This window comes from Pecten maximus, chromosome 1 (assembly GCF_902652985.1).
Source record: "Pecten maximus chromosome 1, xPecMax1.1, whole genome shotgun sequence".
Classification (NCBI taxonomy): Eukaryota; Metazoa; Mollusca; class Bivalvia; order Pectinida; family Pectinidae; genus Pecten; species Pecten maximus.
This window is the reverse complement of record NC_047015.1, coordinates 53,651,119-53,670,912: the sequence shown is the minus strand read 5'-3', so window position 1 is coordinate 53,670,912 and position 19,794 is coordinate 53,651,119. Positions and strand designations below refer to the sequence as shown.

Sequence of the window (19,794 nt, the reverse complement as noted above, 5' to 3'; positions counted from 1 at the left end):
AATGTGCCTGCTCAAGTTTTGTGACTGGAATGATCTATTTGTGCATAACATTTAAAACATATATTCATATCAATGTATGGATATTTTTTACATATATAATTTTTTTCACAAAATTTTCCAATATTTTGATATCAATTTGAAAAATTCATCACAATTTCCTGTTTTCAGATATTTTGTAATATAAAACGTTATCTTTATATTGCTGTCGTATATTGCAATCATACTCAAGTTTTCGTAAACTGCAACTTGCTGTAATGCAAACTGACATCGTAAAAGATTAAACTATCACTTCAGCTATAATATATTGATAGTGATGGTAACTTCACAAACTTCAACAAAAATACAAAAAAAAAAAAAAAAAAAAGCGAAATAAATCCAGATCACTGTCTTTTATTTTACTTCAAACTAATCTTGTAGACTATTATATATATATGTTGTTTGTGTTTCTATATGCATTTGAAAATAATCTTACTAAAATTTTTCTCCAGTTTTTCAAAGTTCTCAAAAGTGATTATTCATTGCAAAACCAAAGGTTATCATTAAGATACAAGTTTCATATAAAGATTCGGCTTATTGATAAGTAATTTTGAAGGGAAAAAAAATTAGAAGAAAGAAACAAAAATTATGAGTAATGTGATGGGTAAAAACATATTTACACACTTTTGAGAACATTTGTTGTACATGTTTAATTGACTCTTATCTGGAATGGTCGAAAGCTTATGCTGAAATTTAAAAAAATATTATAACTTTCCATAATAAGATTTAATTTCTGTGGTTTTATGTATGATCTTTTGTGATGCATATTCCATCAGGATTTGACTCCTGAAAGGAGATTGAAATAAAAAAAAAAACAAAAACAAAAACAAAAAAAATATATGAAGAAAAATGAAAAATGAAGCAATTCCAGATGATGGCCATACATTGCATGGTTTGTTTGTATGCACTTTTATATGTGGTGATGAATGACTTGCTTATCAAATACAGGTTATGGGCAAGGTAAGAGAAGCGATCCCTGTAGTATCCCATAGTAACCATTTCTAGAAACACCAGCCACCAGGCCTAATTACAGATGTATTGTTTATGCTTTTAGCAGTTAGGCCTAGAAAAATAAATAGTTTACATAAGGTTTCACGTCCTAATGATGAATAGGTTGATCGATTGTATGTACACAGAGAGAATTATGTTTGATTTCACTTAAGGGTGTATGGGACTTTTGAATGGAGTCCCTTTTCACTGAAAAGAGTTCTAATCATTAATTGATAGTGAGGAATTGTTTTTTGTATATGATTACATCTGATACAAGAATCATGTTGGAATTTAAATTAAATTGAATTAAAGACATCTGTATGCATCTTTAAAAGTCCATTTCCTGTACAAAAGAGTTCTAATAAAAAACAGTAGTATTTTTTTTCTAAATAACAATTTTGAGTTTCATTTAAACCCAAGTATGACACATTTTAAAGATCCAGAAATGTTCATTACATTTAGCAAAGTAAATTTGATGAACTGGTTTAAAGGTAGATAACTCTAGCTCTTCAGTATGTATTTTGTGAAATAGTAACTATTTTTAAAGGCTTTAAAGCAAATTCCACATACACGAAGTGATTGTATGGCATCAAAGGGCCTTTTGTTTCAGATGAATCATTTCCTTTGTTTTCAGTTTAGTTGCTTATATATGAAAGTAATTACATTTAGTTATATAAGATTTATCTGCTATTGATTATTATGGGCTCAGACCAGAAAATGAAACATCTTTAATAAAAAAAAATTTAAAAAAAAGTAAAAAAGCAAACAAACAAAACAATTAAATCAAAACAGAAATTAGATTAATTCAAAGTCAGTTTCATGGCTATAGCTAGATTTTCAAGTGATTTACACTGTTTTTAATCTAATTTACATATTTGATGTTAGCAATCGTATTTTTTGCGAAAACATTTAATCTTGTTGTAATCTTGTATAAACGTTGTTATGCTAAAGACACGTAGGAGATTTGGCCATATTACATGCTCATATTAGGCTTTTAAAGTGCAAGCCACAATCATGCCACTCTTTACCAATTGTAACAGATGCAGGCATTTTAAAAAAAATGAAGAAAATCATGCATTCTCTTTGTTTTAACGAATTTATCCTAGAATTTTACTCTAGATTAAAAGATAATGTCGATTTCCAAATATGTCTTTTGCATAGAAATTGTTGAGCTAGCTAAATTCATTGAGTTTTTGTCAGTAATTTTTTTGGTATAAAAGCCAACTTCATTGATACAGTGATTCTAGAAAATGAGATTTTCAATGGTTCCTGTTCTTCTAATATTCTTGAGGTATTCTCAAATCAGGAGGCTCCTACATGACGAGAAAAATAATTATTTCGAACAATTTCATACAATGTCAATTTTTTGTTTGTTGTCATTTTCGATTAAGCATACTATTGGGATAATTGTAGCGATTCCTGGATAGAAAAATTGTGATTTGTCTTTAATTGGAGAATTCTTGTGTTCTTAGAAATGAACTGCGATGCTAACGATTAAATTTTCTTGAAAGATCATTGTAGAATAAGGGGAGGTAACTTAGAGGAGCAGTCAACATAATTTAAAATGAAGTTGGTCATGAAAACTTGAGAAAGGACAGAAACATTTTCAATGAACAGTCTATAGAATTGTTGACATTTCCTAAAGGTTTGGAATAAGGGGAGCTAACTCTAGACATTAATTAAAATTTCAAAAATTAGGGATTTATTCATGACAAAAAACTTTCACTTACAAAAGAAAATATTGTTAGATATTTGAGTCCTAACAAGCTTTAGAAACTTTATCTAAGTATTCTCTGTGAAAGAATGATGATGAATTACTTTGGATTTGAATGAATAATTTTGGATTTAATTACCTGCTTGCAAATGTGTCATCAGTGCCTAGAATTTGTTAGTGTTGGTTCTGTTTCCCGTGTGAAAGTCCATTTCAAATTCTCAACTTTCTTTACGATAACTCTGACGTAAAAACATTATGTTCTTGTTCTAAAAAGATGATTTTATTACCAATGCGCCTGGTAGCTCTATCTGTAGAACACACTTCCAATTCTTAATTTGACTGATGGATTAAAATTGGCCAAATGCTTTCTACCAATCATACTGGTTTCAATTTTTGAAATTAATGGGTCTCTGTATCAAATTTTCAATTTCTAGCTCACCAATAAAATGAAATTCCTCTACGCACCACTGGCAAATTAACGTTTATTTCTAGTTAAGTGACACAGTGACAATATTTTTGAAAGTGTTGCATGAAATGCAGATGCATTTGGAAAGAAGAAATTGCCCAATTTCGAAATGAAACCATCCAAGTTTGAAAGAAATTGCAGGTCTAATTAGAAATTGCAGTCTGGAATTGTCTTTCAATTATCTCTACTGGTGCATTTTATGCCATACTTTTCTAACATCAAATTAAAAATATGAACATTAAATTTTTTAAGGATTCTTAAATATTAATTCCTTGAGTTTGTATTGAATGAAACCATAGGGAGGACATAGCAGAATCAAACCAATGACATTCTTCTCACCTGAAAATCTTATTTCTTTCACTAGCTCTCTGACTAATATTTTAATGGTGATTTTGATTTGTTGAAGATTAACCTTACAGTCATATAGGTTTAAAACATATGGAATAATATAATTGGCAAGTATTTTAACCAATATCTCAAATTTGAGTTCCATCAATCATTTGAAAAATATAATTTTAGAAAATTCACACATCTTGAAATATCCTCCATTTCCATCAACCACCCTAGAATATGATATTCCAAAGAGTACATTTGGAAGTTTTGATGTTCCATTAATTTGGTGTTCTATAAGAAATTATTTCAAAGATGTTTAATATCAGTATTTGAATTTCGCAGTCATAATTTCAAGAATACTAGCAATTAATTCAAAACATACTCGTGTAGTTCTTGAAATAATTATTTTGATAAATATATTGTGATAAAATTTTCCTGATTTCAAAAGCCCAAGACAGGGAGATATCTTTGCACCATAGCTATTTATTGACATTAAAATCTCACTTCAAAATGTAAATTGTGTATTATATTTATAATAAAGCTTATGAATAAAAAAAAAGATATTGAATAAAGAAAAAATAAATAAGAAAAAAACAAACAAAAAAACAAAGATTATAAAAAAAAGAAGAAAAGAAAAGAAAACAAGTATTGTCATTTTGTATTTTACACTATGGCATATCATTGTGACTTGTAGCATCAGGGCAGAAATCTACATGATTGGCGTTAATAATCCGAAATAAACAGAGATGAATTATTTAGAATAGACTGGTCTCATAGCTTACACATACAGCGTATACTTACACCGTATACTTAACATCAAATAGGAAGTAGAGTTTGTATGTGTATTGTTTCTTGTCAGATATGTACAGCACATGCTGTGATAGATATAAAAATCATTGATTCAGTCTTGCCTTCATGTAAAAATTCATCCTGGATGATTGATTTCTAGTCGTACGAACCTCCAGCAACAGCAGACTGCATCTCCGAAAGAAATTCCTCTTTTGTAAATAGCCGTTGTCCTAAAAATACAAGCTCATAGGGGACACAGACAATGCATCAAGTCATAGACTTGTTTCTGGGAATGTCGCACGAACATATCCAGAATGTGTATACATTGGTGTGTATTCAAGATATTACAGATATTTGTACGATTGGTTATCTCCCCTGGCAAAAAGCCTTCGTTGTTAGATAGAAGTTAGAATGAGATTTTAAAAGGACTCTTTATCAAGGATGTGTTGAAGGAAACGGCTGTTTCAACAAAATATTTTGTGTAATATGTCTTCCCCAATGCCATAGATGAAAATATATATCATGTTTTGTGTTTATGGGGAAGCAGGGAACATTTCTAACAATTAAAATGAAAATTAATACACATTCTGTAGCTTTGGTGGTATTGAGGAAATAAATCATAAAGTTTAGACTCTGGATGCATTTGTAGGGATGCCATAGAGTTACTATTAATGTGGGAGATTTATGTAGTAAGTAGGTGTTTAGTAGTTAGGAAGTGATGAAAAGATATTAACCTTACTGTAAAACACTGATAAAGTCAGTCCCAAGGGACATAACTCTAGAGTAAAACAGTGTCATTCTCAAGGGAAATAACTCTACAGTAAAACAATGTCAATCCCAAGGGACATAACTCTCTAGTAAAACATTGTCAATCCCAAGGGACACAACTCTACAGTAAAACAGTGTCATTCTCAAGGGACATAACTCTACAGTAAAACAGTGTCATTCTCAAGGGACATAACTCTACAGTAAAACAGTGTCAATCTTAAGGGACATAACTCTAGAGTAAAACAATGTCAATCCCAAGGGATATAACTCTACAGTAAAACAGTGTCAATCCCAAGGGACATAACTCTACAGAAAATATTGTTATAGCAAAGCTCCAAGGATATATCGCACTACAGTAAAACATAGACATATCTTAAATAATGGGGCATAACTCTATAGTAAAACATTGATAAATTCAGTCCCAAGGGACATAACTCTTCAGAAAAGCAAAATTCAGCTGTATAATTCTACAGTTAAATAATGGTTTGACCACACAGATATTAACTAAGGGGGCATAACTGTAAAAAGTGCACTTAGTAAACATTTTTAAAAACAAGTACACAGGACATAGCAAACAGTGAAAATATATCAGCATTTTTGTAGTGAAACAGGTTGATAGTCCCCAACTCGGAACCAGAGGAGGGAGGGCTATAGTTTTGCATTGTGCTGTCTGTCTGTCAGCCCCCGCGTTATCTTGTTCAGGTTCTATTTTCTATATTACTTGTTGACTGGAACTTTATATTTGGGGCATAGGTTCACCCAGGGGAGCCATATACCAAAAGTAGGTCACTTTGACCTATATTTTCACCTTTGACCTACTTCAAAGAAAAAGTTTATCTGGGCTGTATTTCCTACACTCCTTGTCGATAGAACATTAGCATGGATTCTGCACTTACATTGAACTCACTAAAATTGGTGATATTTCTTAATTTATTCAGATTTATACTGCCAAATGCAATTATTTGATACAGTGGGTCTGTCAGACATTCAGTGTGTAGAATTAGTTCCTGCATGGATTCGTCATCTATGCATTCCTGGCATATAGTTCCTTATCCGTTGGGGGAATGTAATTCACAGATTTGTCTTGTTAGACCATGTTACATTCATCCAATCAATCTTATCAAGCTGTTGTATAGTACACGAATGTTTGTGTTGTAATACTTGCTAGTCGAGGAGGAAAGCTGGATCAATATTAAGTGAATATGTATATAAATCTTGGAGACAATAGAATTGACTAAGTAGGAACAGAAGTATGAATCAAACTGACAGATATCGTCCACTGGCCGGCCACACCCGCCAAATTACGCACAACTATAGTGAATGTTTTTTCGTAAACTAGACTTTCATTACTTAAGCTAGTCCATCACCCCGGAAAGTATAAATGTATTTGGAAACGATTGGAGGCCATCTGTCTTAGTGCCAGACACGATATTGAGGAGAAGGGTAAAGTCAATTGGATTCATATTGTAATTCTAATCTTTAGTGTATTTTGACTGATTTTAGTTGAAATCATGTATTATGTAATACCAGGTTGGCAACCAGACAGGTGCTTAGCTTAAGAATAGCTTCAAAGAAAAAAGCTAAATTAGTTATAACTGTTGAATGACTTAGAACTGAACCTGATCCACACCAAAGTAGAGTGTAGGTTCTCCAAAGGTGGTAATTCTTTATCATTGTACCCATTTGTCCAAAATGTATCTCATAAACTCACCTTTGATTGTCAGTCTTTTTGGCCTTTTGTTGAAAATATATCTCATAATCTTACCTGGGACTGTCATCTTTGGCTACATTTATCCAAAATGTATCTGATGAACTCACCATTGCCAGTCTTTGTCTCCATTAGTCCGAAATGTATCTCATAATTTGTCCAAAATATTCCTCATAAACTTACCTGAAACTGCCGGTCTTTTTGTCCATTTGTCCAATATGCATCTCATAAACTCATTTAAGACTGCCAGTCTTTGTCTTGATCCATTTGTCCAAAATGTATCTCATAATTGTCCAAAATATTACTCAAAATCTCACAAAAAGTTTAGATGCCAATTATTTCATTGAGTACCATTTGGTTTCAGCAATGTGTTGCATATTACAAGTTGTTCTTGTGGCTTAGTTTTTACAGTAATTGCCTTTTGATATCATTTTTGATACCAGAGCGGTAGGGTAATATGATTCGATCAGACTTGCGCTTACTTTTTGTCTTAAAAAAAACAGAAAAGAGGCTTATATATTCATAATTTCAATAAATTATAAAACCTTATTATACTGCCAGCATCTGGGCACTGTTTTTTATTTTTTTTTTATTTAGTATAAAGAAGTCATATATCTATTATACTGCCAGCATCTGGGCACTGTTTTTTATTTTTTTATTTAGTATAAAGAAGTTTGTCATTAAGTGGACAGATTCATTTGACTCTGACTATATAGAAGACGTTAAACAATACAAAACTAAACCAAGCCCTGGCTGTTGTGGGGGGCATTAACCCCCCTGCCCCCCTCCCCCTCCCCCCTGTACTCTCAACCTCAATTAAACAAATATCAGAGAAATGTTGGCAGTAAATGGCAAATGAAACAGTGGCATTATAAAGAGGTTTAACTAAAAAACAACAGTAAGTATATCCTTTTTCATGAATAACAAAAACAAAACAAAAAGAACAAAAAAACAAAACAATTATCTTCCTTAATGTTTTTCAAAAAACAATGAATTTCAAGTGGAAAAAAACTGTCTTTTATTACTTGAAATGTAAGCTGTATACGGACGACTCCAGTAGTCTGCTGGGACTGGACAATACGATCCATTGCCTACATCGCGTCTTTCCTTCGTCACAAAGCACTAGTAGGTTTAGGGCATGAAGAAGTCACTTTGCCTTGTAAAGTCATTATAGATACGCAATCACAGAAAAAAATCTGTTTCCCTTTCCCCCGTGAGTCTTGTTATTTTTTTTTTCTTATTTCAGCTTTCAACTAACTGTTCTGTTTCTGCAGAGCTGGATTGACTATTATAGACTTCGAAAGCCTGCTGTTTTCTCCGACAAATCTTTGTCTACATTTTTATATGCACCATGAGAATTTTATTTCAATTTCAATATAATGATTGAATTCTTTGCATGTTGAGAAAATCTTCCCCTATTTCATCCAAAAACTTTGTTTTCCCAAAATTCATTCTTTTCTTACCTATATATATATACAAATCTTTGCTTTTCATCAGGTTATTACAAAAAATATTTATTATTAAAATTTCATATCCACCTCATTTACCGATAATTATTGTAACACTGAGGTGCAAGTTTACCCTTCTAGATTACAGCTGAACAGATTAAACATTAAGTTTTGAACCATTTTAAAAGTTAAATTGACCAAGATTCTGTCTAGAAAAGGAGGTTTTAATTTAACAACTGAAAGCATATTTCTAGAAATAATCATCATTTCTAAGGAATCCTATCAAGAATCAGGTCACCCTTTCATCTCCTGTTTTTCATAGTTTTGTGTCCGTTTTCTTCAAATCATATCAAAAGTTTCATTTGTATGTTTTTTTGTTTGTTTGTTTTTATTGATGCTGTTATACAAATTTTATTAACAATTTCTTTTTTCTTTCTCCAGGCAATGCCAATAATCCGCCAAGGTTGTTAAAGTTTTCGCAGTCCCGAGTAATTGTCCGGGGAGAAGACACAGCTTTAAGTAAGTATATTTAAACTAACATAAAAAACATAGGTTGTTTATAATTGAAGTTATATCCATCACTCTCCTCTCTTTACTACTTCCTGCCTCACAAAGTCTAAAATTCGTCCCTGAGGACATCAACAACCCAGTTTCGCAAGAAAGCTGTACAATGGAGAAAATCCTGCTGCACTGGCCAGATGGCTTCAACTTGTCTTTCAGTGGACATCATTTGCCTCCCTTAAATCTTTTTGTGATGTTTGTTTGATTGGTTGTTTGCTGGGTTTATTGCCCTATGAACAGTCATTCTGAGGCAGGGACTCCTTGTAGTAGTTGTTGACTACCTCACTGAACAGCATACGGGAGACCCCCATGACCAGCAAGGGTCATTTTAAGATCGGGTCTCCTTGTTGTAGTAGGTGACTACCTCACTGAACAGCATACGGGAGACCCCCATGACCAGCAAGGGTCATTTTAAGATGGGGTCTCCTTGTTGTAGTTGGTGACTACCTCACTGAACAGCATACAGGAGACCCCCATGAACGGCAAGGGTCATTTTGAGATGGGGTCTCCTTGTAGTAGTTGTAGATCTTCACCCGAGGTTACATGGCCACGGCTCTACTGACTGAGCTTGATATCCTTTTATTTAGTATTTAGTATTACTGTCATCTGAACTGAATAATTGGAAAAAGATTCTCATCAGATGCATGCTGTCTACCAAAACATCCTAATAGGAAATGATGCATAAATTCTTTTTCAGTCCATGAAAAACAAAAACAAATAACAAAAAATAATTCTGGTTAGACAAAGAGATGGAAAACATCATACAGTAATTGTGTTTTGGTCCTGAAAGGTCAGCTCAATATTGCATTGACTGTAGTACAGGACACTTATATATAATTTCACAAAATAGAGTGCTTAGGTTCCTGTGAGCAAGACTTTATTCATTAAGTATGCCTCATGAAGAAAATGAAAATTGGTCGCATTTTATAATAGAAACCTATGTGGTAAGTGTGTGGGCATAGCAGATAACCAAAAATGCCATGCAGCAAATATGAAATATATTCAATAATCTAGATGTCCTGAACTGTAGTTGTTTTTCAATCACATTATCCATATGCCCTAAATATCCGTAGGTGAAATTTCTCTGTTAGTTCATAATATGAGAAGTGGAATGATATTGGTACAATACCATGTTTATTCATCAGTAAGCCTATACCTGGAAATAAGCCTACATCTGGTAATAAGTTATATCACCTGGTAATAAGCCCACACCTGGTAATAAGTCATATCACCTGGTAATAAGCCCACATCTGGTAATGATTCATATCACCTGGTAATAAGCCCACATCTGGTAATGATTCATATCACCTGGTAATAAGCCCACATCTGGTAATGATTCATATCACCTGGTAATAAGCCCATGTCTGGTAATAAGCCTATAAATATCTATTGCTGTCCTGCGTTGAAGTCCAATCCCTAGCTAATTTGATGCAAAATTTATACAGAGAGTGCAACTTCCCAAATCCAATACTTCTCAAAACCAATTGCCTCTTGATAAGGAATGCAATGGTGATGTACAGAATCGACTCTTTGTTATGATAATAAAAAACATCCTAATATTAATCCCTCTGAATTATGAATCCCAAACTGATTTTTGTGTCCAGAATGGTTCAAATGTATAACTGCCTTACCTGAGCAAACTAGGCAGGTGTCCAGCCAACTGCCCATGAAATCAAAACTTTTGACGACTGTTGTCGTAGTAAACTTTTGTTCTTGGGACATATAGGTGGTAGTAGGTAAATTGGTAGACAACACCTAAAGATAAGGAAAAAAAAATATGATTATTATAAATGTGTACTATTTCAGAGTATTCACAGCATATTTCTAATATTTAATTCAGATGTTGTTTTTCTGCAGATCAGTTCTAAGAGGTTTTTAATGTCAATGCCACAAGGCTGTTTCTTAATTTAATCTTAAAAAAAAAATTGATTTTGATTTGTCTTCATTGTAATACAAGGAAAAACTAATCTTTTAAGTCGTTCTATTGTGAGCCAACATGGTACAGACCATTCTTGTATTGACCTTTGACCTTCAGACACTAAAGGCTTAGCCAAGTTGAAGAAAAAACGCAGAAAAGCTATAAAATTGTCTCCTTCAGCTGTTTTTTTGCGGTTTTAATTGCTTTTGTGGAAATTGGGTTTTTAAACTTAGTAACATTCTTATCAGGTCTTTATTTATAGCTCAGCGTGCTGCAGTCGGCTAGTGCGAAACGTCGCACAGAAATGACCCAACAGGTTGCCATTAATCACCTTGCTTTAACGCTACGAAATCTGTTTGAAAACGAGCATTATTGGTCTCTGAATAGAGTTAGGTAACGTTTTATCTAAGAGCTCCGAAGCTTAGTTGTAAGGCTCCGGGGTTAAATCTATACCAACAGTGAGATGTCCGGCGTTGATATTGATCATCTGGGTAGTGGGGAAAATAACCTAGTTAATTTGGTCGAAACTAGAAATCATTTCTGCTGTTCTTTCCTTTGAATAAAAGGTTATTTTCAGAGTGGAGCTGTCTGACTATTAGTTCCTACCATTATAGTTGGACTGTAAATCATTCTAGGGTGGGTGGGGACGGATTTGGTTGGGAGGGGGAGGCTTTGCATAGTCTATAACTTATCAATGATCTACACACATTCACATCCCTCAAAATTCACCCTCACTGGCTCTGACTGCTAACTGTTTCTTTAATGTGCAGTGCCCATACTTCAATTTTATGGTTGATAGGACCCAGAGACTGAAGCTAGCCAGAAATGACCGATCCAGTACGGGCATTAGCTGTCCCTAAGATGGGAATTTACATTCCACGAACCTCACTGAGGTGTAATTTTCCTCCAATGGTAACGGCTCTGTTTTGGAACGACAGAAAATTTTGCTTTATTTTTCTCTTTGTCTGCCGGAATCTCTCTACAGATAAATTGTAAAGCTTAGCGACATCAGTGGAGACTATTAGTACCAGTATGTTGGCCATATTTGAAATCCAGAATATCATAGAATTTTCTTGTAGTGTGTGGTAAGTGGCGATCTCGAGATAAAAATGTTTTAAACAGTGGATTAATTTTGTGGATGAAAGGTCACAGGGCATCAAATTTGAGGTTAAGGTCATATAGTCATTAAGGTCAAGGCCACTTAGCAACTCCAAGGTCAGGTTATATTTGCCAAGGTCATAGATAGCTTATGCCTTATAATTATCACGGTCTTTTTCAATGTAATATATTAGATCTAGAACCACAAGTAGCAATTGTAATGAAAAAGTTCAAGGCCATATTGCAAACGACAAATACCAAGGTCACACCAAAGTAATGTATAAGTCGATAGTCAAGGTCATCATAGTGAAATTAAAAGTTTTCTGCATGTGACCGAGTTCAACAAGTCGTAAATTGATGGTCAGCTGTATTGTCCTTCTAGGACTCTTCAGTGATGTTAGGGGCATCATACAGTTGTTTCGTCCTTCTTGGACTTGTCAGTGATGTAAGGGACATCATACAGTTGTTTCGTCCTTCTAGGACTTGTCAGTGATGTAAGGGACATCATACAGCTGTCTCGTCCTTCTAGGACTTGTCAGTGATGTTAGGGACACCATGCAGCTGTTTCGTCTTTCTTGGACTTGTCAGTGATGTTAGGGACATCATGCAGCTGTTTTGTCCTTCTTGGGCTTGTCATTGATATTAGGGACATCATACAGTTGTTTCATCCTTCTTGGACTTGTCAGTGATGTTAGGGACATCATACAGTTGTTTCATCCTTCTTGGACTTGTCAGGGATGTTCGGGACATCATACAGCTTTTTCTCACTTCTTGGACTTGTCAGTGATGTAAGGGACATCATACAGCTGTTTCTCACTTCTTGGACTTGTCAGTGATGTTAGGGACATCATACAGTTGTTTCATCCTTCTTGGACTTATCAGTAATGTTAGAGACATCATACAGCTGTTTCGTCCTTCTTGGACTTGTCAGTGATGTTAAGGACATCATACAGCTGTTTTATCCTTCTTGGACTTGTCAGTGATGTTAGAGACATCATACAGTTGTTTCATCCTTCTTGGACTTGTCAGGGATGTTCGGGACATCATACAGCTGTTTCTCACTTCTTGGACTTGTCAGTGATGTAAGGGACATCATACAGCTGTTTCTCACTTCTTGGACTTGTCAGTGATGTTAGGGACATCATACAGTTGTTTCGTCCTTCTTGGACTTATCAGTAATGTTAGAGACATCATACAGCTGTTTCGTCCTTCTTGGACTTGTCAGTGATGTTAAGGACATCATACAGCTGTTTTATCCTTCTTGGACTTGTCAGTGATGTTAGAGACATCATACAGCTGTTTCATCCTTCTTGGACTTGTCAGTGATGTTAAGGACATAATACAGCTGTTTCATCATTGTAAGATTCCTCACTGATGTTCTTGGATAAAATCATTGCAATTCCAGAAAAGCTAGGTCAGGTGAAACCAGTGTAAAGTCGTTTGACTTCTGTGATCAGGTTTTAAAAAAAACGAGAGAATATGTAAACAACGGGAGCTCACAGTGTGAGAAAGTAAATAAATGCTTAAGTGCCGTCTGCAATACAGACTCCGTCATTTCATGCCGCTAAGAATTACCTTATCATTGTTTTGTTTTTATAGAAACATTCCAGACTTTGGTATTTCGGCATTTCTATTGTTATTTCCGTACAATAATCATGATATATGCTGAGCTTCTGATAGAGATAGGGTGCTGTGTAGATGTAGCATTTAAATGTTCGTTTTCCTCACAGAAATATTCTACCACATGATTGATTTTTGTGTTTGTGTCCAATAAATGAATGTCTATTGGAGTTTAATCGTTCCTCTGTTTAATTTTGTCTTACAGATAATCCTGTTATTTTTTTACCTATTGGAGAGATGTTTTCAAGGAAAAATTAATTAACAAGCATTATTGATTGAAACGCCATTCAAATTTGGCTTCCAATGAAAGCTTAGGGCATAACAGTTCTTTTATATTTTCATTGAATTATCTCTCTTTCTTCAAATGACACTTGATAAATTGATGGCTTACTGCAAGGTTTCGTAATGAGGGTTGTGATGGGTGATACACTGATCAGGATATGGGTGCCGTTTTTACAGGGAGGGAGGGAGTATTATAGGATATCAAGCATCTCTATGACCTTGAATTTGGATGTTTACCAAAAGACACCCGTATGCTCGTGCTCCATCAAAGGTAATTTTGAAGGACACTGAAAAGATAAAGAAGTCATGATTAAAATCTCTAGTCAAATTATGAACTGTGTGGTGTATGGCTAGAGAAGGATAAAATTGTCACTCAATTTTGACCCCTGCTGAAAGTTAATTATACAGCTGAAATTATGAACTGTATTTTATAAGGCTAAAAGAAGGATGAAATTTTTTTTTTGGTCACTCAATTTTGACCTCTGCTGAAAATAAATTATTATAGCTGAAATCCATTGTCTTTAAATCCATTGTCTTTTTTGTCCCATAAGCAGTTACCTCCCTTTACTGATCAATTAAGCCTCTTCATTAGTCCCCTACGGGTGAAATCGACGGACTATAGGTTTCCTCTCTGTCCATCTGGTACATGATGTTCGTAACACCAAAGTTTGTCAGCGCTCTATCGGCTTCATTCCTTGAGGGATTTCAAACAAACTTCATACAATGATTGAGGACCATAATATCTTGGACAATATTGACTTTCAGAGTTTTTGGGTCAAGGTCACTGTAACCTTTTTTAGCGGGGGTTGGGTAGGAGGCATTTACTGCATTAGCAATACCTAGCATGCTTCTTAAATTAGCAGACAGTGAGAGTTTTGCGAGTGATTGTTAATGTATTGATTGCAAAGTAGCAAATCTGACATCTGGTTGTCTTTCATACCAGATTTTTTTTTTTAAATCAAGATGTTAAGAGACGCGAAGAAACATTTCGTTGACATTGGTCTAAGAATAGAAAAAAAAAATTATTTTATATTTTTGGCTGTGTATATTTTTCTTCAACTCCAATAGATTTCGATAATATTTTATGTTGTTGGTCCTCTGATTTTTGTTGCTTGATGCAACAGCATTTCTGATCAGTTTCAATTATTTCCCAAACACATGTCAGATTGAGTAGATTTCATTAATTGAAGATTATAGAGGTAATTTAGTTTAGTTAAATTTCAATCAAGAATGTTATAGACATGTTAACATGGTCAACAAGTCCAGAAAATATTGTGTGATATTTTAAATAGATAATCGTTAAGTTTGATTATAATTCTCTTACACTGCATTTGTATCTTTCGATAAATCTATACTGAATTTTCCATATGTCATTAATTCATTAGAAAAGTTCGGGTCTTGAATGTTCCAGGCTTTTCTTGTCATCCACATATGTTTGCAGTTTTGAAATTGTATGCTTAGTTGTCAGTCATTCTGTCTGGTGTCTCTAGTGGTAAAATGAAGTTTGAGTAGACCTGAATGTTTTATTTTCACTTTCACATTTATCATTTACGGTGTGAAGTCATTTATCTTAATCTGAAGCCTGACTTAAGAAAAAAATTTTAAGATGATAAATTGACCTTGTGCCAGATGACTGACAAGATTGTTACATCTGGGATTGGAAAAGTTTATCACATGTCAAAACAAGGTCACTGCAACCTGTCTTTCTACCAGCTAAAATGTTCAAACAGGTTTCTAGAACATCTTGTACTGTGTATCTGCCAGTGATGAAAGTGTGTCATGATTCAGTCTCAGTGACCTATATTTTTTTAACCATTAAATGTAGGATTGAGGTTTGACCTTTGACATTTTATACACATTTTCGTTACCACATACCATAATAAGGCCATTATAACTAATATCAGTTTGTTATTTTTACACTTCTTTTCCCCCATCATTAGGAAAAGATTTTTTGGTGTCCATGCCTTTTTGAATCCAGTGGGAATCATGCCCTGGGCCTTTGATTATGATGTCTTTAAACCATAGTTTCTAGTCTAAAAAACTGTAAAACAAAGGGGACGTTTTAAGATTTGCTCAATTGTTCTGGAATTACAAGGATTGAAAAAGTCTTATAGAATTTCACTTTGGTAGTTAAGCTCTGTCCTGTTCTATCACTTCGTCAGATGAAATAGAGTGAATAAAATGTCAGGCAATACTGATAGCAAAAACAAAGAAATGTTCCACAAAATACTTGATAGATTGTAATCGGAAACTCGCACTGATATGGTAATAGAATGAACAAGGCTGGACCAAATTTTATTTTTGTTCTAAAATTTACGAGATATCTACCATAAATATATATGTTGATTGAGCACAGATTTGGCCAGTAAAGCCAAAGTCCACCAATAGTGTGTCAATATGGAGTGTAAGTTGATTTCCCCCCTGGGAATGCGTATTTGATTAAAACTTAATAATCGCAATCCGGTCAGTTACATTTCTGTATATAACTTATCTAGGGCATCCGTTATTGACAATGTCCCGTGTCCAGTCACTGATTGAGTGACCAGCTGATGGCCCGAGTGGTCACCATAGATACTCTTCTGTATAGGCCTCAGTGAACATGTCAGCTCATCAGAATTTGGAATTGGGGTCAAAATCAAATAACGACACAGTCCCTGTATTTATGCAGTAGTTTTCGGGCTCGAGGGTTCCAAAATAAAATTAGGTTTAGTTTTCTGGGTTGTTATACTCATATGAATTATGCTTCTAATAATTGCTCTGTCCATCCATCCATCTGTCCATCTGTCCATCACTGTGAGTTTTGGTTACACTACGTGTTTAATCAAGATTTTTGATGTTTTGCCTGAATTTCCCTTTTAGTTTTAACATAAATGATAACAATGATTTCTTTAAACACTTTATTTAATGTTTTCAAATTTCAAACATATTTTTAAGCCAAAATCTAAAGGCTGACATTTAGGTTTACAATTTTCGTTGTAATTAACCTTTATAATCAAAGTGAGGTTTGTGCTGTACAATTTTTCACAGACATTCTGTGGTTTGAAGAGTTGACCTTGACAATGATATGGATTCATGGCCATGTTTCAAAACGATAGCATATTCATACAGAAAATAGGTACCCATTAATTATGTTTTATTGACTGGAACTTTTGATTAGTACAATTTTAATGGTAGGAAGTTTAGTGGAAGGAAGCTTTAATGATTTTTTAATAAATTTTAATGGTGGAAACTCCTAATGAATTTGATATTTTAATGGTAGTTTGATGGTATCAGCCAGTGCATTTTTACAAAGAATGATTTCAAAATTGACAACCTAAAATAAGTAGAAAACTATCAGAGCTTCGATTGTAATGCACCATGGAATCGCTAGATAGATGATGACCATTTAAGGAAATGTCTTTGTTTGAATTTCTTCGAATAAAGACAAATCATGTTCAACTTCACATCTTCAACATTTTACGTTTTGCCTCAAGCTTTTCGATATTGTTGTATACCACCATGAATAAACAAAACTTGTGCTTAATTGCTTGTTAGGAGAAAGTTAATTGGACAATTGAGAAAACGTTTGCCAATCAATGAGCATGCATTCTGGGAGCATGACAGCTCGGTGTGCGGTGAACATCGATCTGGGTGATGCTGTGGTACTGGCTTGACCATCGTCAGTAGGATTTAATTATTGTTTAAGGATGTCGTGGAAATGGGAAATGACTGATAATTGGTTTTCCATATGTTTTCTCCAACTGGCCGAGATACTCGTTATCGAGATGAAGTCCCGCGATAACAGTAATAACCACAATCTCCGAATCGAGAAGCTTATGCTTTAGCTCATATACAGTTCAGGTTTCGACTTATGTTCCCTGGTACCTGTTTCATTGGTATTTGTCAACTTCTGTAGGAAAGCATTACAGAATTTAAGAACAGATATTTTTGGTAAATTTTATAATCATTTCTTATTGAAAATTATACATTAAAGAATTTACGGAATGTTATTTAGGAAGGTTGCATGATACAAACCTAAGACCAGGTGTTTTTTGTGAAATGTCATGTTTACTGCAGCTGAATCAATTCACCTGAACGTATCTTACAATATCATAACTTAAGGAAATGCTTTGCTTTGAAATTTTTCCATAGGAAAGCATTTTTGGAATTACGGAATAATTTTATTAATTAAGGAACTTTCCTTATCTTAAATTCAGTAATGCTAAATTAATATTTGAAATTTTGAGTTAAGAAATTTCCTTAAGTGAAGAATATTTGTAGCTTGAACTTGATAAGTGACAATGTTAATTTATGACTTGCAGATGGTTAAGAGCTTGTTACGTACACTAAAATCTCAATTCAGACTCACCTTTATACAGAGTTACTGCCCTTTGTTTTCACACTGTGTGTACTGGGAATATCATTTTTACTGTACATTGCTCACAAATCATTTGCTAAACTATATATGTTTGTATCTCCTGAGTAGAGGGTTCGATACTAAAGATGGGTCAAATGTTTGACTGGAAATAGAGTTATAGCCCTTTGTTGATTTTTGCTTTCAAAATTTTTCACAACGTTTATATAAGCTTTCATTATACATCTCATATGAGGAAGTCTTGTGAAAGTATTCAAAGGCATGTATACTAAAAGTATTTGATATAGGAATATTCTGTAGTTCAATAAATTATACAATATTGTAATGCAGCCTTTGTCTCAGACAAGGCAGACATAATGCAAAACCTGTAAACAATGGGACTTCATCAGAATATACAAACGGAAACAATTAATGTATAACAAAGTATATTTTACATTAATAAACTAATAAGCACCAGAATGGGACGCAACATTAACCAAAATGCGTCCTATAGTTGACTGAAGAGTACATTTAGATTGATGTCATAAATCCAGTATATTTAAATTGATCAAATATCTTATATCTGAAAATTTTACACTAAATGCTTTCTTAGAAATTGGACTTTTAATTGGGAAGGCCTTGAAGGAGGCTTTCACAGACAGGAATAATTATACCATAATGGGATTGAAACTAATTAAATATTGGTTAATTTTAATTAGAAATCATAAAACACAATTCATCTACACAAAAATAACATCAACAATGTATTTTAATGTTTATTAAGTCGATAAATAATTACAGCACTGTACCGAAAGCTACGTTGGGGGAAATACCGTCATAGATCAAAATATAAATTAGAACTCCTCCGCAGTTTAAAGAATTTGCACCAAGTAAAGGACTGGTTGTTTAAAACCAATAGATATCAATATAACTGCGGTTTTCCACAACTTTTTTTTGGGGACAACTAATTTCCTGCCACATCTGCAGTTACTTGAGCGGCCATCTTGTTCAGCAGCATGAGTTACTGATATGACAGCGTTGCTTCGTTTAGTGTTTTTATCTTTTAAGCCAACTCCAGAGAGAAAGGGAAGTGATAAAAAGGCTGTCACATCCCGTTAATGGTTTAAACTACAAATTTAAAGTTGAAGCCATTTTACTTTCTGGTTGTAAAGTTGAAGGATCGGACTAAAGAATGTGAAAATTTCACAGGTTTCAAGATAATTTCAGCCATTTGGAAATTTGGAAAGTTCTTGCTAATGATATGTTATATCAATTTTGTTGGAGAAAGTGCATTTTTGTGATGAAATTTTTTTATTTTTTTATTTTTGAAAATTGACAGAGTTGCTCTTACTTATTGCCTTGTATAGAGGAGATTCCCTGAAAACCTGTGACATTTCAATAAAAAATATCCTTCTAAAATTGAGCCTTTATATATCTTCATACAATAAAACCTGTCTATTAAGACCACCTGTTTATTTAGACCACCCTGTTTATAAAGATCACATGTATACCCTTCAATATAAACATCCTGTCTTCTGTCCAGAAAACCTGTGTATAAGGACCATTCTTGCTCTCTCCCGTAGCAAGTCCCTTTAAACAGGTTTTTCTGTTGACGGAATATTCAGGGTTTAATATAGATGCAAACATCATGTTGTCGGGATTTTAACTGTATGCCAAACATGGTGGTTTGGAAATCTCGACTGCATTTTTCATCTGTCTATTGGATAAAG

At 33.9% G+C, this 19,794-nt stretch overlaps 1 protein-coding gene across 1 annotated transcript in view; it reads left to right on the top strand.

Moving 5' to 3' along the window:
* LOC117337952 (cadherin-23-like) overlaps positions 1-19,794 on the top strand; it is a 184,808-nt gene that overhangs the window by 104,164 nt on the left and 60,850 nt on the right. The window contains 1 exon segment of the mRNA XM_033899111.1: positions 8,694-8,771. Within this exon segment, the coding sequence (XP_033755002.1) occupies positions 8,694-8,771 (78 nt within the window).